The 24,046-nt window shown below is 47.1% G+C and overlaps 1 protein-coding gene across 10 annotated transcripts in view; it reads left to right on the forward strand.

Annotated features, from left to right (window-relative positions):
- Positions 1 to 24,046, forward strand: part of dst (dystonin) — a 666,855-nt gene that overhangs the window by 540,845 nt on the left and 101,964 nt on the right. For all 10 annotated transcript variants that reach the window (XM_068020163.1, XM_068020162.1, XM_068020167.1 and 7 more), the window contains 4 exons: positions 1,744 to 1,863; positions 10,588 to 10,695; positions 12,154 to 12,372; positions 22,858 to 23,061. In XM_068020163.1, the coding sequence (XP_067876264.1) occupies positions 1,744 to 1,863; positions 10,588 to 10,695; positions 12,154 to 12,372; positions 22,858 to 23,061 (651 nt within the window). The remainder of the gene's footprint in view (positions 1 to 1,743; positions 1,864 to 10,587; positions 10,696 to 12,153; positions 12,373 to 22,857; positions 23,062 to 24,046) is intronic.

Consider the following 24,046-nt stretch of genomic DNA (forward strand, 5'->3'; position numbering starts at 1 on the left):
AAATGAGTCATGAGGAAAGACTAACTAGGACTTCTGAGCCTCTAAAGGAGATGCCTTAGAGGGGACTTTGAGCTTGGTAAGGTACTGAATGATGTAAAGGCTGTTGGGCAAATGGGCTACCCTCAGACAAGTGCCAGGAAATGGTTCTGTACATAGAGGAAGTGGAATGAATTTCCTAGAATACAAGATGCATTGAAGAAAGAGGCAGGCAGTGCACTGGAAAGTTAGGATGGTCGGTGTTCTGGGAGGAATATATGAATCTAGCCTATTCTCAGACCTTCATTCTTACTATCTATCAGTTACTGAAAAAACATTCAAAACTCCTAAGATTTTTAACTTGCAATTCACCAACAGCCATATATAATTCTCCCTTTCATGCAGCTCCATCAAAATGATTTAGTGAGAAGTCATTCTGCTGGAAAGTGAGTCATTAGCCAGAGGTATAGATTTGAAATAATCAGCAAAAGAATTGGAGGGGAAATGAGGAGAATTTTGTTCACTCTGGGTTGTTAAGATCTGGAAGACACTTCCTGAAAGAGTGGTAGAAGCAGATTCTCGTTGGGTGCAGTCCCAGTGGCACTGCTGGGACTGAAGAGCTGTTAGCCCTCTGATTGGCCAGCAGCTCTTGAAAACAGGACTTCCTGCCTCAGAGACCCAGCCAAGGCCAACTAAGGCCTGGGTCATGCAAAACAGCAGCGTGGTTTCCAGACCCGGAGGAGGTGGGCTCTCCCCTGACTTTTCAGCCAGTGGGCAGGGCCACTGCCTCAATGTTAAATTCTGGCCCGTCTTCCTCGAGTGTCAGCACCAGGGTGGAACCAGTTACTGTTTCTAACAGCATTCCCCACCACCATCCCCGCCAGTGGAAAGTCATTTTCCTTTTTGCACTTTTCATGAGTTGCGCAATAATGTTTTCAATCAGAAAATCTCCATCAATTATTCAGCGATCAGTACATATTAAGGAAGTGTGGATTCTGCCTGATAATCGGCATCAGAGGGTCTCGAGTGTTTGAAGGGTATGAATGTTTAAAAGTGAAAGATGTCTTTTGGGGGTGTAACCTTTTACAACATGTAACTTTGTACTGGCATTCTGTTTGTCAGCTAACTGGTGGTTCAAGCAGTGAGTGTCCAAGACATGGTACAAGCATACAGTTAGAGCAAACTGAGGGGTAGGAGAAAACCCGCTGGTGCATCAAACCCGCTCCACACCATGATGGCTGGAGCATCCGCTCTGAACATTTCACTCTTCCCCACACCCACATTTCCCGGGAGAGGCACAAAACCAGAGGAGAAACCCAGGGCACTCAGGGAAAAAATACTCTGAAAAAATTCTCTCTGACCCCCTCAGGCAATGGAAACCAGTCCAGGAGATCACATGGACTAAGTGTGCTCTTTCAAGACACAAATGAGAAGGATCCAGCCTTGATTCCTGGTCTATAGTGATCATGAGTAGGGTGGTGGTCGAGGTGTTAAAACTGGTCAAAATTAAATGAAAGAGGTGTTTGGATAGGGTTGTCCTGCTTCTGGTCACCGTCCTGCAATCCGCTGTTGTTTGAATGTAATAATGGCCTCCTCTCACACCCACACTCCCCCGTGAGCTAATAGGCTGGAAACACTCACTGTCTACGGAACATGCTTGGTGTAAAATGGAAACAAAAACTGCTGTTTGATTTTGAGGTGGCCACTGGGATTTTCAGAAGTGACTGCATTCTCTAACTAACTGTCTACCTTCTTTCATCTCGCCAGTTTGAACAAGCAGCGGATGCAGAGATCGCCTGGATCATGGAAACGGAGAAGAAGCTGAAGTCACTTGGTGACATAAGGCTTGAGCAAGACCAGACCTCTGCTGAGTTGCAAGTTCAAAAGGTAAAGCAGCCAGCTCGACAGCCAATGTCTCCTTGCACTAAATATCTCTATTTTTACAGTATGATCTCAAGTCCATTATGAGCTTTTATAGAAGCAAAACACTGCAATCCTTCCACATTACGCTGTTTTTTGAATGAACATAGTTCAATCTTTTATTTGTTTTCATATTTGATAGTTCCAGATTGTCATCTTGTTTCAGGTGAATACTATGTGTGCTGGAGGTCTCAGTGGCAATTGCCCAGTGCCCCTCTGTGCGGATACTGGGGGCTTTGTTGCCATGCCATCTGTGTATGGAGGCTGGAGAACCCTTTGCCCAGTGCCACCTGTGTATTGGTGCTGGAGAACCCTTTGCCCAGTGCCACCTGTGCATGGATACTGGAGAACCCTTTGCCCAGTGCTACCTGTGTATGGATACTGGAGAACCCTTTGCCCAGTGCTACCTGTGTATGGATGCTGGAGAATTCGTTGCCCAGTGCTACCTGTGTATGGGTGCTGGAGAACCCTTTGCCCAGTGCCACCTGTGTATGGGTGCTGGAGAACCCTTTGCCCAGTTCTACCTGTGTATGGATGCTGGAGAATTCGTTGCCCAGTGCTACTTGTGTATGGATGTTGGAGAATTTGTTGCCCGGTGCTACCTGTGTATGGGTGCTGGAGAACCCTTTGCCCAGTGCCACCTGTGTATGGGTGCTGGAGAACCCTGCCCAGTGCCACCTGTGTATGGGTGCTGGAGAACCCTTTGCCCAGTGCCACCTGTGTATTGGTGCTGGAGAACCATTTGCCCAGTGCTACCTGTGTATGGATGCTGGAGAATCCATTGCCCAGTGCTACCTGTGTATGGATGCTGGAGAATCCATTGCCCAGTGCTACCTGTGTATGGGTGCTGGAGAACCCTTTGCCCAGTGCCACCTGTGTATTGGTGCTGGAGAACCCTTTGCCCAGTGCCACCTGTGTATGGATGCTGGAGAATTCATTGCCCAGTGCCACCTGTGTATTGGTGCTGGAGAACCCTTTGCCCTGTGCCACCTGTGTATGGGTGCTGGAGAACCCTTTGCCCAGTGCCACCTGTGTATGGGTGCTGGAGAACCCTGCCCAGTGCCACCTGTGTATGGGTGCTGGAGAACCCTTTGCCCAGTGCCACCTGTGTATTGGTGCTGGAGAACCATTTGCCCAGTGCTACCTGTGTATGGATGCTGGAGAATCCATTGCCCAGTGCTACCTGTGTATGGATGCTGGAGAATCCATTGCCCAGTGCTACCTGTGTATGGGTGCTGGAGAATTCGTTGCCCAGTGCCACCTGTGTATTGGTGCTGTAGAACCCTTTGCCCAGTGCCACCTGTGCATGGATACTGGAGAACCCTTTGCCCAGTGCTACCTGTGTATGGATACTGGAGAACCCTTTGCCCAGTGCTACCTGTGTATGGATGCTGGAGAATTCGTTGCCCAGTGCTACCTGTGTATGGGTGCTGGAGAACCCTTTGCCCAGTGCCACCTGTGTATGGGTGCTGGAGAACCCTTTGCCCAGTTCTACCTGTGTATGGATGCTGGAGAATTCGTTGCCCAGTGCTACTTGTGTATGGATGTTGGAGAATTTGTTGCCCGGTGCTACCTGTGTATGGGTGCTGGAGAACCCTTTGCCCAGTGCCACCTGTGTATGGGTGCTGGAGAACCCTGCCCAGTGCCACCTGTGTATGGGTGCTGGAGAACCCTTTGCCCAGTGCCACCTGTGTATTGGTGCTGGAGAACCATTTGCCCAGTGCTACCTGTGTATGGATGCTGGAGAATCCATTGCCCAGTGCTACCTGTGTATGGATGCTGGAGAATCCATTGCCCAGTGCTACCTGTGTATGGGTGCTGGAGAACCCTTTGCCCAGTGCCACCTGTGTATTGGTGCTGGAGAACCCTTTGCCCAGTGCCACCTGTGTATGGATGCTGGAGAATTCATTGCCCAGTGCCACCTGTGTATTGGTGCTGGAGAACCCTTTGCCCTGTGCCACCTGTGTATGGGTGCTGGAGAACCCTTTGCCCAGTGCCACCTGTGTATGGGTGCTGGAGAACCCTGCCCAGTGCCACCTGTGTATGGGTGCTGGAGAACCCTTTGCCCAGTGCCACCTGTGTATTGGTGCTGGAGAACCATTTGCCCAGTGCTACCTGTGTATGGATGCTGGAGAATCCATTGCCCAGTGCTACCTGTGTATGGATGCTGGAGAATCCATTGCCCAGTGCTACCTGTGTATGGGTGCTGGAGAACCCTTTGCCCAGTGCCACCTGTGTATTGGTGCTGGAGAACCCTTTGCCCAGTGCCACCTGTGTATGGATGCTGGAGAATTCATTGCCCAGTGCCACCTGTGTATTGGTGCTGGAGAACCCTTTGCCCTGTGCCACCTGTGTATGGGTGCTGGAGAACCCTTTGCCCAGTGCCACCTGTGTATTGGTGCTGGAGAACCCTGCCCAGTGCCACCTGTGTATGGGTGCTGGAGAACCCTTTGCCCAGTGCCACCTGTGTATTGGTGCTGGAGAACCATTTGCCCAGTGCTACCTGTGTATGGATGCTGGAGAATCCATTGCCCAGTGCTACCTGTGTATGGATGCTGGAGAATCCATTGCCCAGTGCTACCTGTGTATGGGTGCTGGAGAACCCTTTGCCCAGTGCCACCTGTGTATTGGTGCTGGAGAACCCTTTGCCCAGTGCCACCTGTGTATGGATGCTGGAGAATTCATTGCCCAGTGCCACCTGTGTATTGGTGCTGGAGAACCCTTTGCCCTGTGCCACCTGTGTATGGGTGCTGGAGAACCCTTTGCCCAGTGCCACCAGTGTATGGGTGCTGGAGAACCCTGCCCAGTGCCACCTGTGTATGGGTGCTGGAGAACCCTTTGCCCAGTGCCACCTGTGTATGGGTGCTGGAGAACCCTTTGCCCAGTGCCACCTGTGTATTGGTGCTGGAGAACACTTTGCCCAGTGCCACCTGTGTATGGGTGCTGGAGAACCCTTTGCCCAGTGCCACCTGTATTGGTGCTGGAGAATTCATTGCCCAGTGCCACCTGTGTATTGGTGCTGGAGAACCCTTTGCCCAGTTCTACCTGTGTATGGGTGCTGGAGAACCCTTTGCCCAGTGCCACCTGTGTATGGGTGCTGGAGAACCCTTTGCCCAGTTCTACCTGTGTATGGGTGCTGGAGAACCCTTTGCCCAGTTCTACCTGTGTATGGGTGCTGGAGAACCCTTTGCCCAGTTCTACCTGTGTATGGGTGCTGGAGAACCCTTTGCCCAGTGCCACCTGTGTATGGGTGCTGGAGAACCATGCCCAGTGCCACCTGTGTATGGGTGCTGGAGAACCCTTTGCCCAGTGCCACCTGTGTATTGGTGCTGGAGAACCATTTGCCCAGTGCTACCTGTGTATGGATGCTGGAGAATTTGTTGCCCAGTGCTACCTGTGTATGGATGCTGGAGAATTCGTTGCCCAGTGCCACCTGTGTATGGATGCTGGAGAATTCGTTGCCCAGTGCCACCTGTGTATGGGTGCTGGAGAACCCTTTGCCCAGTGCCACCTGTGTATGGGTGCTGGAGAACCCTTTGCCCAGTGCCACCTGTGTATGGGTGCTGGAGAACCCTTTGCCCAGTGCCACCTGTGTATGGGTGCTGGAGAACCCTTTGCCCAGTGCCACCTGTGTATGGGTGCTGGAGAACCCTTTGCCCAGTGCCACCTGTGTATGGGTGCTGGAGAACCCTTTGCCCAGTGCCACCTGTGTATTGGTGCTGGAGAACCCTTTGCCCAGTGCCACCTGTGTATTGGTGGTGGAGAACCATTTGCCCAGTGCTACCTGTGTATGGATGCTGGAGAATTCATTGCCCAGTGCCACCTGTGTTTGGATGCTGGAGAACCCTTTGCCCAGTGCCACCTGTGTATGGATGCTGGAGAATTAGTTGCCCAGTGCTACCTGTGTATGGATTCTGGAGAACCCTTTGCCCAGTGCCACCTGTGTATGGATGCTGGAGAATACGTTGCCCAGTGCTACCTGTGTATGGGTGCTGGAGAACCCTGCCCAGTGCTACCTGTGTATGGGTGCTGGAGAACCCTTTGCCCAGTGCCACCTGTGTATTGGTGCTGGAGAACACTTTGCCCAGTGCTACCTGTGTATTGGTGCTGGAGAACCCTTTGCCCAGTGCCACCTGTGTATGGATGCTGGAGAATTCATTGCCCAGTGCTACCTGTGTATGGGTGCTGGAGAACCCTTTGCCCTGTGCCACCTGTGTATGGGTGCTGGAGAACCCTTTGCCCAGTGCCACCAGTGTATGGGTGCTGGAGAACCCTGCCCAGTGCCACCTGTGTATGGGTGCTGGAGAACCCTTTGCCCAGTGCCACCTGTGTATGGGTGCTGGAGAACCCTTTGCCCAGTGCCACCTGTGTATTGGTGCTGGAGAACACTTTGCCCAGTGCCACCTGTGTATGGGTGCTGGAGAACCCTTTGCCCAGTGCCACCTGTATTGGTGCTGGAGAATTCATTGCCCAGTGCCACCTGTGTATTGGTGCTGGAGAACCCTTTGCCCAGTTCTACCTGTGTATGGGTGCTGGAGAACCCTTTGCCCAGTGCCACCTGTGTATGGGTGCTGGAGAACCCTTTGCCCAGTTCTACCTGTGTATGGGTGCTGGAGAACCCTTTGCCCAGTTCTACCTGTGTATGGGTGCTGGAGAACCCTTTGCCCAGTTCTACCTGTGTATGGGTGCTGGAGAACCCTTTGCCCAGTGCCACCTGTGTATGGGTGCTGGAGAACCATGCCCAGTGCCACCTGTGTATGGGTGCTGGAGAACCCTTTGCCCAGTGCCACCTGTGTATTGGTGCTGGAGAACCATTTGCCCAGTGCTACCTGTGTATGGATGCTGGAGGATTTGTTGCCCAGTGCTACCTGTGTATGGATGCTGGAGAATTTGTTGCCCAGTGCCACCTGTGTATGGATGCTGGAGAATTCGTTGCCCAGTGCCACCTGTGTATGGGTGCTGGAGAACCCTTTGCCCAGTGCCACCTGTGTATGGGTGCTGGAGAACCCTTTGCCCAGTGCCACCTGTGTATGGGTGCTGGAGAACCCTTTGCCCAGTGCCACCTGTGTATGGGTGCTGGAGAACCCTTTGCCCAGTGCCACCTGTGTATGGGTGCTGGAGAACCCTTTGCCCAGTGCCACCTGTGTATGGGTGCTGGAGAACCCTTTGCCCAGTGCCACCTGTGTATTGGTGCTGGAGAACCCTTTGCCCAGTGCCACCTGTGTATTGGTGGTGGAGAACCATTTGCCCAGTGCTACCTGTGTATGGATGCTGGAGAATTCATTGCCCAGTGCCACCTGTGTTTGGATGCTGGAGAACCCTTTGCCCAGTGCCACCTGTGTATGGATGCTGGAGAATTAGTTGCCCAGTGCCACCTGTGTATTGGTGCTGGAGAACACTTTGCCCAGTGCCACCTGTGTATGGGTGCTGGAGAACCCTTTGCCCAGTGCCACCTGTATTGGTGCTGGAGAATTCATTGCCCAGTGCCACCTGTGTATTGGTGCTGGAGAACCCTTTGCCCAGTTCTACCTGTGTATGGGTGCTGGAGAACCCTTTGCCCAGTGCCACCTGTGTATGGGTGCTGGAGAACCCTTTGCCCAGTTCTACCTGTGTATGGGTGCTGGAGAACCCTTTGCCCAGTGCCACCTGTGTATTGGTGCTGGAGAACCATTTGCCCAGTGCTACCTGTGTATGGATGCTGGAGAATTCGTTGCCCAGTGCTACCTGTGTATGGATGCTGGAGAATTCGTTGCCCAGTGCCACCTGTGTATGGATGCTGGAGAATTTGTTGCCCAGTGCCACCTGTGTATGGGTGCTGGAGAACCCTTTGCCCAGTGCCACCTGTGTATGGGTGCTGGAGAACCCTTTGCCCAGTGCCACCTGTGTATGGGTGCTGGAGAACCCTTTGCCCAGTGCCACCTGTGTATGGGTGCTGGAGAACCCTTTGCCCAGTGCCACCTGTGTATGGGTGCTGGAGAACCCTTTGCCCAGTGCCACCTGTGTATTGGTGCTGGAGAACCCTTTGCCCAGTGCCACCTGTGTATTGGTGGTGGAGAACCATTTGCCCAGTGCTACCTGTGTATGGATGCTGGAGAACCCTTTGCCCAGTGCCACCTGTGTATGGATGCTGGAGAATTCGTTGCCCAGTGCTACCTGTGTATGGATTCTGGAGAACCCTTTGCCCAGTGCCACCTGTGTATGGATGCTGCAGAATACGTTGCCCAGTGCTACCTGTGTATGGGTGCTGGAGAACCCTGCCCAGTGCTACCTGTGTATGGGTGCTGGAGAACCCTTTGCCCAGTGCCACCTGTGTATTGGTGCTGGAGAACACTTTGCCCAGTGCTACCTGTGTATTGGTGCTGGAGAACCCTTTGCCCAGTGCCACCTGTGTATGGATGCTGGAGAATTCATTGCCCAGTGCTACCTGTGTATGGGTGCTGGAGAACCCTTTGCCCAGTGCCACCTGTGTATTGGTGCTGGAGAACACTTTGCCCAGTGCTACCTGTGTATTGGTGCTGGAGAACCCTTTGCCCAGTGCCACCTGTGTATGGATGCTGGAGAATTCATTGCCCAGTGCCACCTGTGTATGGATGCTGGAGAATTCATTGCCCAGTGCTACCTGTGTATGGATGCTGGAGAATTCATTGCCCATTGCTACCTGTGTATGGATGCTGGAGAATTCATTGCCCAGTGCTACCTGTGTATGGGTGCTGGAGAATTCATTGCCCAGTGCTACCTGTGTATGGATGCTGGAGAATTCATTGCCCAGTGCTACCTGTGTATGGATGCTGGAGAATTCATTGCCCAGTGCTACCTGTGTATGGATGCTGGAGAATTCATTGCCCAGTGCTACCTGTGTATGGGTGCTGGAGAATTCATTGCCCAGTGCTACCTGTGTATGGGTGCTGGAGAATTCATTGCCCAGTGCTACCTGTGTATGGGTGCTGGAGAATTCATTGCCCAGTGCTACCTGTGTATGGGTGCTGGAGAATTCATTGCCCAGTGCTACCTGTGTATGGGTGCTGGAGAACCCTTTGCCCAGTGCTACCTGTGTATGGGTGCTGGAGAACCCTTTGCCCTGTGCCACCTGTGTATGGGTGCTGGAGAATTTGTTGCCCAGTGCTACCTGTATATGAATGCTGGTCAGCCCAGTTATCTGGTACCATCTGCAGTGTTGTGGTTCGAGTATTTACGCTTGTTACTTAACACTTGTTGATTGACAAATAGTGTTCATTAGAATTATGGTATTTTTATCGTTTTGCCCAGTGGATAACCAAACCCATCCATTCGCACACTGGGTTCGGGTTCTGTACTATTGAGCTGCACCTGGTCAAATCTCACTGAAAGGCCTATGAAAAGGTTTCTTTAAGGAAAGAATGAACTAGTAGAAAGGGAATATTTCACTTGCCTATGCCAGACAACCCAATATTGATGGTGTTTGATTCAGGTGAAATGTTATGCATTAACTTTAAATGTTATACATAGAACCAGAGAACATGCCTGCATTTGAAGAGGATAAATTGAAAAACTAATCTGCGGAAATAATATTTAATTGAGTGATTGGTCAATCTATGGAACAGGCTCCCTAAGGAGACAGTGGAAGCAGTTAGCATTGATCAATTCAAATACCAGTTCGGTAGATTTCTTTCAGAAGATGACATTTTTGATGCATTAAATGAGTAATTGGAGACATGACGTGGTAAATGTAGCAGGCTTGGAAGGAACAGGTGGCTTTGGCCCTCTGGTTTTCCTCGCCTGATGTCTGATCTGTTGTAGACTTATTGATAGAGATTGATTGCTGTAATTAGTCAACAACCCCATTATTGTCGGAGCACATGACTAACAGGATGATGGATGATGAACTAGGTGGACCCAGGTCTTTTCTTGTCAGCAATTCCTACATTCTTAACTTATTATAACCTCAATGTTTCACTTAAAACTTGAAGAAGGCTGCACTTTACATTGGTGAGGACTCCAGAGGTTTAGACAGTGACTGGGGCGAGCATCAGGTGGCAGGACTATATCTCCAACACAGAAGTCCTTGAAGCGGCCAACATCCCCAGCTTATACACACTACTGAGTCAGCGGCGCTTGAGATGGCTTGGCCATGTGAGCCGCATGGAAGATGGCAGGATCCCCAAAGACACATTGTACAGCAAGCTCGCCACTGGTATCAGACCCACCGGCCGTCCATGTCTCCGTTATAAAGACGTCTGCAAACGCGACATGAAATCGTGTGACATTGATCACAAGTCGTGGGAGTCAGTTGCCAGCATTCGCCAGAGCTGGCGGGCAGCCATAAAGACAGGGCTAAATTGTGGCGAGTCGAAGAGACTTAGTAGTTGGCAGGAAAAAAGACAGAGGCGCAAGGGGAGAGCCAACTGTGCAACAGCCCCAACAAACAAATTTCTCTGCAGCACCTGTGGAAGAGCCTGTCACTCCAGAATTGGCCTTTATAGCCACTCCAGGCGCTGCTTCACAAACCACTGACCACCTCCAGGCGCGTATCCATTGTCTCTCGAGATAAGGAGGCCCAAAAGAAGAAGGGGCGAGCAGTGTACGTTCTACCAATTTCATACTACCATTTCATTCAAAGGTGTTAAAATGCTGCTTCCAGTCGTATTCTGTGTTTGTAATAAAAAAAAAAGTCATTTATTCATCAGTGCTGACATGTTATTCCTTGTTTTTAAGGCATTTTCAATGGATATTTTGCGACACAAAGATACAATTGATGAGCTCGTTGCAAATGGAGATCAAATTATGAATTCTTGCACTGAAGACGAGAAAGCATCCCTGAAGGTACAAGAATGAACAAAGCAATTAAGTATTAATTACCTTATGCTTGAGTGTCTCTGAGTCCCATTAGTCTGTAATTTGAGCAATGAAATGTGAAAGAGAAATAGGTGCTCCATGCTGACTCCACCCTCCCTGCATCAACTTTATCCCACCAGGGGACCTCTGACTTTAACTCTGGACTCCCTCTTGTTGCCTCCTGTTACTTCCCCATTTACTATCACGATATATATACCCGAATCATTGCTCCCTCTATAACTTGACTTTTCCCTGTATCCATTCATGTGTTTTGGTTGCTGCTCTGGACCTGAGTCCATCACTTCCATTTATACTTTTTGCTACTTTTTAAAACCTTTTTTCTTTTATTCCTCCTCAACCCTCCTTTCGTCATGCCTCCTTTCCTCTCTTGCCTCTTGTGTACTCTGCCCTCTCAAATCCCTACCCCAACCCTTTTGTGCTCCCTGACATTCCTACTCTCCTGCCACTGTCCCAAGCTTGACTCCCTCTTAGTTAAGACTACAACTTCCCTCTGTCTCACTCTCGGCTTCCACTAAAGGGCCATTGAGGCATTTGACACTGGCTGATTTCAAGCAGCAACCCTAATTGTCCCATCCTACTCTCTCATTAACCATTCCGCCCTGTGTACCTGCTTGGAGCTGACCTTGCCAATATAATTCCTGTCTAACTCACCCCTCCCATTGCTAACCCTGTGGATCTTGCCAGTGGATCAGCTCTTACTGCCCCTCTCAGCATCTCCCAGTAGAATATCCGTTCACTTGTGAACAAGATCCCTGCAATCTGTGAGCTTATTGTGGATGATTTCATCAACATCATGGCCTTTGCTGGAAGCCTAGTTGAGGGGTGATGACACCTATCCCCCTAAATGAAACCTCTCTGCCTGGATATACCTTCCACCAACTTGCCCCGCCAAGACTGTCACTGTGGTGTGACTCTTATCACCAAATTATACCTTGGTCTGTCCCCTTACACCTCTGGCACTTTCTCCTTCTTTGAGCATCTCACCGTGTTCCACCCTTCTCACCTCTCATTTAAAATCTTCATTCTCTACCTCCCACCCAAGTACCACAAACATTTTCACTAAGGTGTCTTCACTGCTTTACTCTGTCAGTTTCTACACCAAACGGCTTCTCATCCTTGGCTCCCAAGACCCTAAACTCTAGAATTCCCTCCTAAACCGCTCCACCTCTCTACCTCTCTTTCCTCCTTTAAGACTCTCCTTAAAACCTACCCATTTGACCAAGCTTTTGGTCATCTGGCCTAACATCTGCTTAACTGGCTCAGTGTCAAGTTCTGTTTGATGACGACCCTGGGAAGCACATTGGGATGGTTAACTTTGTTAAAGTCGCGATATAAATGCAACATGTTGTTGTAGTAGATACAATTATAATATATTTAAGGTGACCATTTGTGATTTCAGTTAACAGAAAACCTTTTGTTTTGTAGAGTAAGCTGGACACACTTCAGAAACAGTATGAAGTGATCAGCCAGATGAATGCGGAGAGATACCTGCAGCTGGAACGGGCTCAGTCTTTGGTCAGTCAGTTTTGTGAGACCTACGAGGAACTGTGGCCATGGCTAGAAGAGACCCGGGTGCTGATTACACAGTTACCCACTCCAGCCATTGAATTTGAGATGTTAAAGCAACAACAGGAAGAGCTTCGGGTAAGGGAATGGGTGCATTGACCCTCTGCGTACGGTACCATTCTTGGCTAAACTTCCTTCAGCTTGTGCTAGCTAATGGCAAATGTACACGATCCCCAAGATTAAAACTTCTGTTAACCCTTTTAAGTGGCACAAAGTAATGTACAAGTTGGAAATATGTTTTGATCTGAAAGTCTTGTTGTTTTGGAGTTCCCTCCCTCTCTACCTCTCTCTCTCTCTCTCTCCCACCTCCATTAAGACTACCTCTTTGACCTGTCCTAATATCTCCTTATGTGATACCTTGTTTGATAACGCACCTGTGAAGTGTCTTGGGATGTCTTACTACGTTAAAGATGCTATAAAAATGCAAGATGTTTTGTGAATGAGAGAAATACATATATCTGAGGCAAATTAAGTCTTCCAAGTTAACTGGAACATACTTCAGTTATGTTGAAAGACTAGAGAAGCTGGGATGGTTCCCCTTAAAGCAGAGAAGGTTAAGAGGAGATTTACTGGAGATGTGCACAATTATGAAGGGTTTTTCTGGAGTGAATAGGAAGAAACTGTTTCTTCTGTCAGGAGGGTCAGTAACCAGAGGACACAGATTTACAATGATTGGTAAAAGATCCGGGGTGGGGGGTGGTTGGGGAATTTTCTTCACCCAGTGAGTTGTTATGATCTGGAATGCGCTTCCTGAAAGGGCAGTGGAAGCAGATTCAGTAATATCTTTCAAAAGTTAATTGGATAAATACTTGAAGAGAAAGGATTTGCAGAGCTATGGGGATTGAGCAGGGGGAGTGGGAGTAATTGGATAGCTCTGCCAAAGAGTTGGCACAGTCAGGTTGGACCGAATGGCCTCCTTCTGTGCTGTATGATTCTATGCAATGAAGAGCTCCCTTGGTAGCTTTTCCTGGATAAATGCACTGCACAGTGTGGTACTGAGCTGTACAGATCTAAGTGATCCCAAGTCCAGCTCTCAGTGCTGTTAGCTAATCTCAGCTGAGGCAGTGGTCGGATGCTACTCCTGGGCTAAAAAGAGCAGAAATTGATTTGGGTTCTCCTGATTACTTTCTATTGATTCAAGCTGTCAGGTGAGGAAAGAATTGAACCTGGCACTGATTTTCTCCTCATCCCATTACCACCCCCATCATGATGAAATTTGGGTAATAGCCCGTGAACACCTACTTTCACGGCGGATGTGAAGACTGGTCATGAGGTTGAAGTATGAAAGGCTGCACTTTTGGATCTAAAGGGTAGGTTCGGCAGGCCCCTACTCCTGACAGGAGTGGATTCGTGGTGGGGCTCCAATCCTGCAGCGTCATTCTCTGAGCCACTGCCCCTCTGAATGTACCTCCGCAGTGGGAGCGCTGGGCAGTGAACTGGTCTTTCTATTCCCAGCACATGCTTATGCCTTCAGTGGAAAAGGAAAGCAAGTTGGGCAAAATTAGAATAGAATTTAAGAAAGAAAAATGACATGCAATTGACGTTCTTGGAGTTCAGTTGAACAATCTGGCCAGTTACCAAAAGTTTGAATTATCACATGTTATGCAGAAAGACGAATTATCTGGATTTAAATTTGTAACCAGCAGAATGAAGGATTTTTTTTTTTGAAAAGCTAACAAGAAGCTGACTGTTTAATGACAGTAAATACCGATATTTCAACACCCTTAAAAGGTAATATTTGGCCTCTCATATGTTTAATTGTACACTGCTCTTCACACTACTTGTCAACGTCACAAAATTTCCAGTAGCTTTTCCATGTATCTGCAGTAGGGTGATTCATTTCTAATATGTTTAACACAATTCTTATTTTAAACATTGGGTGCAAAACAAATAAAAGTATGTTTTCAGCAAATGTGTTAATCCAGTTGTAATTGTAGCTTCAATCGGGCTGGACTGACACCAGTCCAGCATGTCTTTGTCTCATTAAACTTGGTAGTCAGTGATTGGTGACGTCCCTTAGAATGAATACCATAATTTCTAGTGTGTGAACTGCTATAACACTATAATTTAGTGCACACTTTGTCCCGAACCTTTTAACTATATGTTCCCATACAGTGTGTCATTGCAATTCACTCATATTTGCATTTCAGACTTGTTTGACAGGGAAAAATGGAATGTTGTTGTATGCAGGTGCTGCTCGTTTAATGTTGGCTTGTTCAGAAGCGGCTTACTGTGCAACTAACTAACACTGTGCTTAACTTTGGAGTAGCAGATTCTGACTTTAGGTGCAAAACAGTATTCTATTCCCCAGCACTGGAATTGCCAAACCTTTAATGAGACTGCCCAGCACCCCCCACCTTAACTGCAATGTGTGCAAAGTAAAATCAGTGCTAATTTTCTGCTTCAGTATTGCTGAGATGAGATTTAAGCCAGTTCTACACTCATTGTGCAATTCCTTTTGGAACTTGAATGGAGTGCCATGGCCAGAAAGATTGGGGCAAATTCCTTTTCAGCCTTTTTTTTTATAGTAAATGGATTTGTTCTTTTCACATTTTGGAGTGCAACATGCTTTGCATTGTTGAGAAATTTCTTTCTGTTCTTGTTTGAGTCCTGGCATTTTTAAATGTGTAGATTAAACCGTTGTGTATTGATCCGCTATGCAAAGGAGCGCACATTACTAATAGCCTAACACAGGCATGGCTGACTGCAACCTGTGATTTGTTTACATTGCCTTTTTCTGCATGAGTTTGGGCTGACGTTAGTCTGGCTCAGGCAACCAGTGTTGGCGTCAAAATCATTTCACAATACTGCGTGAAGTGTTTAGATTTAAAAAGATGAACTGTTCTCCAAAAAAGTCAGCACACTTGGCATCAACCCCATCCTATGGCTCCAAAACTGTTCAGGCTTCACCTGCTTAGGTTATGAGGTTTAAGTATTCCAGATTGGCAAATATTCTTTCCCCATCTCCACAACCTCCAGTGAAACCCTGAGTTCTTGCAATGCTTTCAGAGACAGAGAACTCATGTTTGAGAAGTGTAGAGCTCTGCAGTTGTTAAGCATTCGGTGATTTCTGCTGATGTGTTCTGATCACTATCAGCTCGTCTCTTCCAATGAAGAATTTTACTTTGTAAATCTGCTGAGAGTTACGATGAAGAACAGTTTGAGTTGTCATGTTACATGTTCAGCATTGAATGTGCAATTATTGAGGCTGATGACAATAACGAGCTGCTAGTGCATTTACAATTTGACATTGTTTAAAAAAAGGATGGGGAAGAAGAATGTGCGTGGGCTGCAGCAGTGCCTCCAGTTACCATTAAATTCAATGCGTAAGTTTGACCTTCTGCTCAAAAAAAAAAGCTGACATGTTTGGCTCTTTCTGCCCCCAATTCGAGTCTCGATTATCCTTGTTTTAAAATAACCCCTTCCTTCATTGCTCCATTATGTTCTGCCTCTGTGACTGGCATTGTTTCATCTGCACCATGGCTATCAGTTCCTTCAGTCTGGAATCCAGCAAGAGCTCTCTATGATTAACATGGAATTATAGCATATCTGTGCAGGCTCTTTGAAAAATCTATCCAATTAGACCCACACCCCTGCTCTTTCCCCATGGCCCTGCAGTTTTTTTTTCCTTTTCAAATATTTATCCAATTCTCTTTTGTAAGTTACTCTTGAATCTACTTCCATCACACTTGCAGGCAGCACATTCCAGACCAAAAAAACAATGATCCTCAACTCATCACCCAACCTCATAGCCCAGGTTGTTTTGCCAGTCCTCATAAATGTGTCTTCTGGTTATTTACCTTTCTGCCAATGAGAACAGCTTCTCCCTATTCATTCCATCAAAGCCCCTCATCATTTTGAACACCTTTATTCAACGTCCCTCTAACCCTCTCTACACTAATTGCAGCTTCTCCAGTCTCTGAAGTACCCCATCCCTGGGACCATTCTGATAAATTTCCTCTATATCCTCTCCAAGGCCTTGATACCCTTCCTGAAGTGTAGTGTCCAGGATTGGCCACAATGCATAATTTAAAGTGGGTATTTCTGTTCATAGCCTATGAATCTCTTCTATGAACTGCATTTTTTTTATCTTAAAAGCAAGTCTACTGAGAACAATCCCATTCTCGATGTCCTCTACATGTTGCAAAATTGGCTTCTAATCTGATGGTGTTTGGTATATCAGAAAGAAGCCAGTCATGACAAATCTGTTTATTTTCCCAGATGCACACATCCGTTAGTAGTCACTGAGCAGACTCAACCTCTAGATTGAATTGATGTAAATAGCATTAAGTATTGACAATTTAAGCAGGATAGTTGGAGCGTAGACAACATTTGTCCAATTCCGCAGGTGGCCATTGCCAATCCTTTGTGCATCTTTGTGAAGTTTACTGTTCATTGTTTCAGTAAAATGTCCTTTTCTGATAGATTGACTTCTTATAAAGGAGAGTGTATTTCACAATTCCATGGGCATATGAATGGACATGTCAGTTTGTTTTGGTTTCGACCCAGCTGCAATAGATGTGGAAGTAAAATGTCACTCTTTGGCTAAGATTCCTACACCATTCTGAGTGACTGCAACTGGTGGGGAGTGGATGGTTACTTGCCTTTGAAGAACTCTGTCTTTTGCTTGAAATATGTGCACATAAAACCAGTCAAAGAAACCAAAGTGAGGGGTTTCTCTGTTTAACTCTTTGATCGACCAGTTGGCAAATTGCACTGCTGGTTCCAGCAACTTTCTGTTACTGCTGATGTGACTGAACCTGTTGTGGTGATAGTTTAGTCTGCTATGAAAGTATCCGGCATGACGGATATTAATTGGCTTTTGAACTAATGCAGTGTGTCACAGAAATCCTCCATGTAATCCAGAAGCGACAGCATTTGCGTTTATTGTTTGCACAGACACACTATTCCAGATTACTTTGCACACAATGGGAAGAATTTTAGCTCATTCATTCAAAACCTACCCACTTACACAGAGTTTAAATTGGGCTCAATATCTCACTAGTCCTCCGAAAGTGGTGGTTTGGCTCTGGGACCTGGGCTTTACTTTGGGCATGCGAAAAAGTATCTCGAGAAGCCCCAAAACTCCTATCCTTTTTGTCGTCCTCAAATGAGTGTATCAAGCATGCCTACTTGTTTTAACCATAGTGCAATATGCACATGTTCTCACACCGCTATTCTCTTTGGCCCTAATCAACCAATGAAGTTGATAAGCATTAACTTGATAAAGTCCATTTTCTTGGAATTAAAGGTTTGTAGACCATCAGATCTTCTCCAGTGGTTGAATAATTTGTCTATGAAATCTGTTTTAATCTCTTGCTGTCAGTCCACCATGCAGTCTGTTTGGAACTTCACCTCCTGACACTAACCTGAGCAAAGTGATTTCCACTTACCCTTTCAACTGCTGCCTTATTACGAGAGCTATTGTTAACTGTCCTCCACATTGGAGGTTCTGTTCCAATCCATGATTGCCAGTGTAGTTTTCACCGATGATTTTCTTACCTCTGTCACAATGTCTGAACCTCTTGCTCTTAAAAACATCACTGAATTGTTATTATTTTGTACCTCTCCAAAGCCTTGGGAAAGAAGTGGCATCATGCACCTCTAAATAAGATACCAGTATCTGATCTTCCACCAGCACAATGTTCGTGGCTGTTTAGTTTCATCTCCAGTTTCTCTAATGTTGGTGCTCATCCTCTGATTTTTCATACGGGTTGGTTGGCTAGAGACGACGTTTGATATTGTAATCGACAAGATTAATTTCTTCCTTTTTATCTAACGCTATAACCACTTGAAAAATGAGATGAATCTACAAAATACCTAATGGTTTGAAGTAATATGTACCTTTTCTAAAGCTGATGTATAGAAAGCATTTGGCGTATACAGAAACACTGTGTATCTACTCAATGAATCGGTTTTGTTTTCTTCGCAATATAATACTTTTTCCTGCTTCGACTTAATTGGATAACTCTTGTTCGGTGCAAGTTACAGGAAATGACTCAGTTTCTGATTTTAGGCCCAAGGGTAGAGCCTTCACCCATGATGTCATCTTCAGAGGGGTTGTTTGTTTGAATTTCTCTTCGACCCATTAAAATGCAAAGAGACTGGATTGTTGCCAAGCTATGATTGTGCTCATTGTTTCACCAGAACATTTACACCATTGAGGTCAAAGGTCGGCAAATTCACATATGCAAAATTTGTTTGGCCAACAAAGCACTTGAATACACAAATTGAATGACAATTGCCAAGTTCCTTTCCCTCAGTTTGCTTTTATTATTTGGGGTTTTCAGAATCATATATCCTGCACTTCTAGAAGGTTATTGTACTCCAATTTTTATACATTGAAATAAAATTTGTTTCACGTTTTTTGGGGAAATTGGAATTGATAGCAGCTGCGCCGAACAAAATGGTGGAGCTCACTGAGTCATTTGGCCTACTCCCATTTCCATATCCTCCTTTTTGTTTTCCAAATTGTTGGTGAGCCTCCAGGTTAGACACATGTCTTCTTTAACTTAAAGGTAAGTTGAAGTAGACAGTCAGAACAATTTTTCACAACACTTGGTAAGGGCTCCTAGAGTCACAAAGCACATGGAGGCCATTCTGCCTACCCTTCCTGTACTGGCTCTTTGAAAGAGTTATTCAATCAATGCCACTCCCCTGTGTTCCTTTCCCCATAGTCCTGCTATTTCTTTGCTTTATTGAATTGGATTAACAACTCATTTTTCATAATTCAGTAATAGCATATTTGAAACTGATAGGTATAACTAACTAAATGCATGAGGTTAAAATCATTTGTCTGCTGGCCAGGAGTCAGCTGTGGCTCAGTTGGCAGCACTCTTACCTCTGGGGAAGGCCTGCCGGATAACATGCCAATTAGGCACTTAAATGGACAGCGGCAGGCTTTTCCCAGGATTAAGGACCCTGGTGACACATGTCACACCTGCTGAGAGCTGCTGGCCAATCAGAGGCGGGTTAATACCGGCGGTGGCAGGATAAGGCCCTTAATTGGGCAATTATTGCCCACTTAAGTGCCTCAATCGGCAGCGGGGCAGGAAGGTTGTTCACAGACTTTCTCACCCCAGACTTAATTTGGGTGGAGGCAGGAAAGTGGCGGGGTCCACCCCCCCTCACCATCCTGCCCGATTAAATGCTCTCTCTGCCTGCAAACCTTACATGGAGGAGAGCATAAAGTACCCCCCTAAGGTGTGGCTTCAAGTCTCACTCCAGGACTTGAGCTTAAATGTCAAGGCTGACACTCCAGTGCAGTACTGTTGGAGATGCCGTCTTAAACCGAGGCCCCGTCTGCCCTCTCAGGTGGGCATGAAAGATTCCATGGCACTATTTCAAAGAAGAGCAAGGGAGTTATCCCCAGTGTCCTGGCCAATATTTGCCCCTTAATCAACATCATAAAAACAGATTATCTGGTCATTGGCACATTGCTATTTGTGGGAGCTTGCTGTGCCCAAATTGGGTGATGCATTTCCTATATTGCAACAGTGACTGCACTTCAATAGTACTTCATTGGGTGTAAAGCACTTTGGGACATGCAGTGGTCGGGAAAGGCGCTATATAAATGCAAGTCTTTTTTCTGGTCCGTAATGTGGTGGAATTGCAAACATTTGGAGAATTGAGCAAACATTTCTCACGGATACTTTGTTTGTTCTGTATATTCTTTAAAGCTTTTTTTTTGATTCACAATGGTTGTGTGTTAATTGTTGGCCCAGCCAAACAATACTTAAACAATCATGTCAGAAAGTATGATTACTGGAACTTGGCCCATCGTATCTGTGCCAGCCGAAAAGTGATCCACCTATTCCAGTCCCACCAGAGGCAGGATAACATTTCACCCAGGACAAGAGATTAATTTTCTCGTGAAGTGCACACCCTGTGTATCAAATACTTACACAGTATGTTTCGACAGTTCAATCATTCATAGCAGGCTGCATGCAAAGTGAGTAGGGTTCTGGCCTACTGATCTTTGAGATGTGGTTGAAGTAAATTCACACATTATTAAGTGATCCTCATGTTATTTAAACAGAAGATCAGTATCTGACCGAATAACTAGACATAAGAGGATCATCCACATTTAACTCAGTAAAGTTAGAAGGTGCAAATAAGATTTATAGTCTTTATACTAGAATGGAGTGATTATACTTCTCAGGAAAGATTGAACAGGCTGGGGCTCTTTTTAACTAGGAAGAGAAGACTGAGGGATGAACTATTAGAGGTCCTTAAAGTTATGAAAGAGTTTGATAGGGTAGACATAGAGAAAATTGAGTAGGGTTGTGGGTAAGGAGGCATATGGAATTCTTTCCTTTATTCGCTGAGGTATAGAATATAAGAGCAGGGAGGTTATGCTGGAACTGTATAAATCATTGCTTAGGCCACAACTTGAGTACTGTGTGCAGTTCTGATCACCTCATTACAGAAAGGATGTATTTGCACTAGAGAGGGTACAGAGGAGATTTACAAGGATGCTGCTGGGATTGGAAAAATGCAGCTATGAGGAAAGATTGGATAGGCTGGGGTTGTTCTCCTTGGAACAGAGAAAGCTGAGGGGAGATTCGATTGAAATGTACAAAATTGTGAGGGGCCTGGAAAGAGTGGATATGAAGGGCCTATTTATCTTAACGGAGAGGTCAGTGACGAGGGGGCATAGATTTAAAGTGATTGGTAGAAAGATTAGAGGGGAGTGAGGAAAATATTTTTCACCCAGAGGGTGGTGGGGGCCTGGAACTCACTGCCTGAAAGGGTAGTTGAGGCAGAAACCCTCAACTCGTTCAAAAGGAGTCTGGATATGCACCTCAAGTGCTGTAATCTGCAGGGCTACGGACCAAATGCTGGAAGGTGGGACGAGAATAGGTAGATTGCTGTTCGGCTGGCACAGATACGATGGGCCAAGTGGCCTCTTTCTCTGCCATAAACTTTCTATGATTCTATGAGTCTATGAATGGGCTTACATTCTGGAGTGTTGAAGAATGAGAGATGATCTCATTGTAACATGTGAGGCGAAACAGGCTCGCGGTGAATCGGCAGTTGATTTTCCACCGTGCCAGTTTTTATTTCCCATTAACTTGGAAAATATCGCAAGATTTTCAATTTCAAACCAAGCAAAAACAGGAGAGAGACTAAGAAATGGTCTGCAAATAGAGTTCGAACTATCATTTTGTCAAATTCAGTGGTAAGAAGATTGGGCGCGGTGAAAAAAATCAGCTGCCAATTCGCTACAAACTGCTTTCGCTCTGCTGGTGCAGACCAGTTTCACCCCTTTAAGGTTCTGGGAGTGCTTGACAGGGTAGATGCTGAGAGGCTGTTTCCCCCGGGATGGAGACTCTAGACCTAGGGCTCAGGATAAGGGGAGTGAGATGAGGAGAAATTTCTTCACTCAGAGGGTTGTGAATCTTTGGAATTCTTCCCCAGAGAGCTGTGGGTGCTCAGCTGTTGAGTATATTCAAGACTGTGATCAGTAGATTTTTGGACTCTAAAGGAATCAAGGGATATGGGGATCGGGTAGGAAAGTGGAGTTGAGGTAAATCAGCTATGATCTTGTTGAATGGCAGTTAGTGCTGAAGGGTTCATATGGTCTACTCCTGCTCCTATTTTTTACATGTGTATGGGCGGCACAGTGGTTAGCACCGCAGCTTCACAGCTCCAGTGACCCGGGTTCAGTTCTGGGTACTGCCTGTGCGGAGTTTGCAAATTCTCCCTGTGACCGCGTGGGTTTCCGCCGGGTGCTCCGGTTTCCTCCCACAGCCAAAGACTTGACAGTTGATAGGTAAATTGGCCATTGTAAATTGTCCCTAGTGTAGGTAGGTGGTAGGAGAATTCAGGGAAGGTGGGGATGTGGTAGGGAATATGGGATTAATGTAAGATTAGTATAAATGGGTGGTTGATGGTCAGCATGGACTCGGTGGGCCGAAGGGCCTGTTTCAGTGCTGTATCTCTCTATGACTCTATGTTCTTAAGATGTTTCCACTTGTAGGGGAGACCAAAATTAAGGATCATAAATATAAGACAATCACTAATAAATCCAACGGGGAATTTAGGAGAAACTCCGTTACTCAGAGATGGTGAGAATGTGGAACACGCCACCACAAGGAGTAGTTCAGATAAATAGCATAGATGCATTTAAGGGGAAGCTAGATCAACACATTAGAAAGAAAAGAGTAGAGAGTTATGCTGATAGGGTTAGATGAAGAAGGCTGGGAAGAGGCTCATGTGGAGCATAAACACCGGCATGGACAATTGTTTCTGTGCTGTATAGTAGCTCTATGTAAGCAATATAAATTTAAAGGGAATGATTGAACTGTCGAAACATACTGTGTAAGTATTTGACACACAGGGTTTGCACTTCACGAGAAAATTAATCTCTTGTCCTGGGTGAAATGTTATCCTGCCTCTGTTGTATTAAAGACCGGCTTATTCTTGCAACTCTACATGGAAAGGTACTGTAACGTCCTGGCTGAATACTTGAGGTGGTGACACATGCTGTTAACAGAATAAGGCGGCTTTATTGGGAATGTGCTAGTTTTAAGTATTAATGGATGCTTTATTCTCTTGCAGCAACTGCGAGAGCTGATAGCTGAACACAAGCCCCACATAGATAAGATGAATAAAACTGGGCCTCAGTTACTGGAGCTAAGCCCTCGGGAAGGCCTGGCCATTCAGCAGAAATATACAGCGGCTGACGCACTTTACAGTAAGGTCAAAGAGGATGTCAAGCGAAGGGCCGCCTCACTGGATGAGGCCATTTCTCAATCCACTCAGGTAGAAACTGCCTAACTATTAAATTAACCTTGTTGCTGTTGGTTTGCTTATGACTGCTTTCTACTAGTTTGTATGGTGTAACCAGGCAGCACTTAAGTTGGCATAATCAAAATCAGGAGTTTGTTACACCGCATAGCATGAAACCTGCAGCAACTGTTGGAATCCATTCTGTGATCCAATCCCCTCCTTTCCAGTGTACTTTGAGTAGTTAGCATTGCCAATGCTGTTCATTAGTTTTTATCCCCCCCCCCACTCTATCCCCCCCCCACTCTATCCCCCCCCCCCACTCTATCCCCCCCCCCACTCTATCCCCCCCCACTCTATCCCCCCCCACTCTATCCCCCCCCACTCTATCCCCCCCCCACTCTATCCCCCTCCCACTCTATCCCCCCCCACTCTATCCCCCTCCCACTCTATCCCCCCCCACTCTATCCCCCCCCACTCTATCCCCCCCCACTCTATCCCCCCCCCCACTCTATCCCCCCCCCCACTCTATCCCCCCCCCACTCTATCCCCCCCCCACTCTATCCCCCCCCCACTCTATCCCCCCCCCACTCTATCCCCCCCCACTCTATCCCCCTCCCACTCTATCCCCCTCCCACTCTATCCCCCTCCCACTCTATCCCCCTCCCACTCTATCCCCCTCCCACTCTATCCCCCCCCACTCTATCCCCCTCCCACTCTATCCCCCTCCCACTCTATCCCCCTCCCACTCTATCCCCCTCCCACTCTATCCCCCTCCCACTCTATCCCCCTCCCACTCTATCCCCCCCCCACTCTATCCCCCTCCCACTCTATCCCCCTCCCACTCTATCCCCCCCCCACTCTATCCCCCCCCCACTCTATCCCCCCCCCACTCTATCCCCCCCCCACTCTATCCCCCCCCACTCTATCCCCCCCCACTCTATCCCCCCTCACTCTATCCCCCCCCCACTCTATCCCCCCCCCACTCTATCCCCCCCCCCACTCTATCCCCCCCCCACTC

The sequence above is a fragment of the Heterodontus francisci genome, chromosome 3, assembly GCF_036365525.1.
Source record: "Heterodontus francisci isolate sHetFra1 chromosome 3, sHetFra1.hap1, whole genome shotgun sequence".
Classification (NCBI taxonomy): Eukaryota; Metazoa; Chordata; class Chondrichthyes; order Heterodontiformes; family Heterodontidae; genus Heterodontus; species Heterodontus francisci.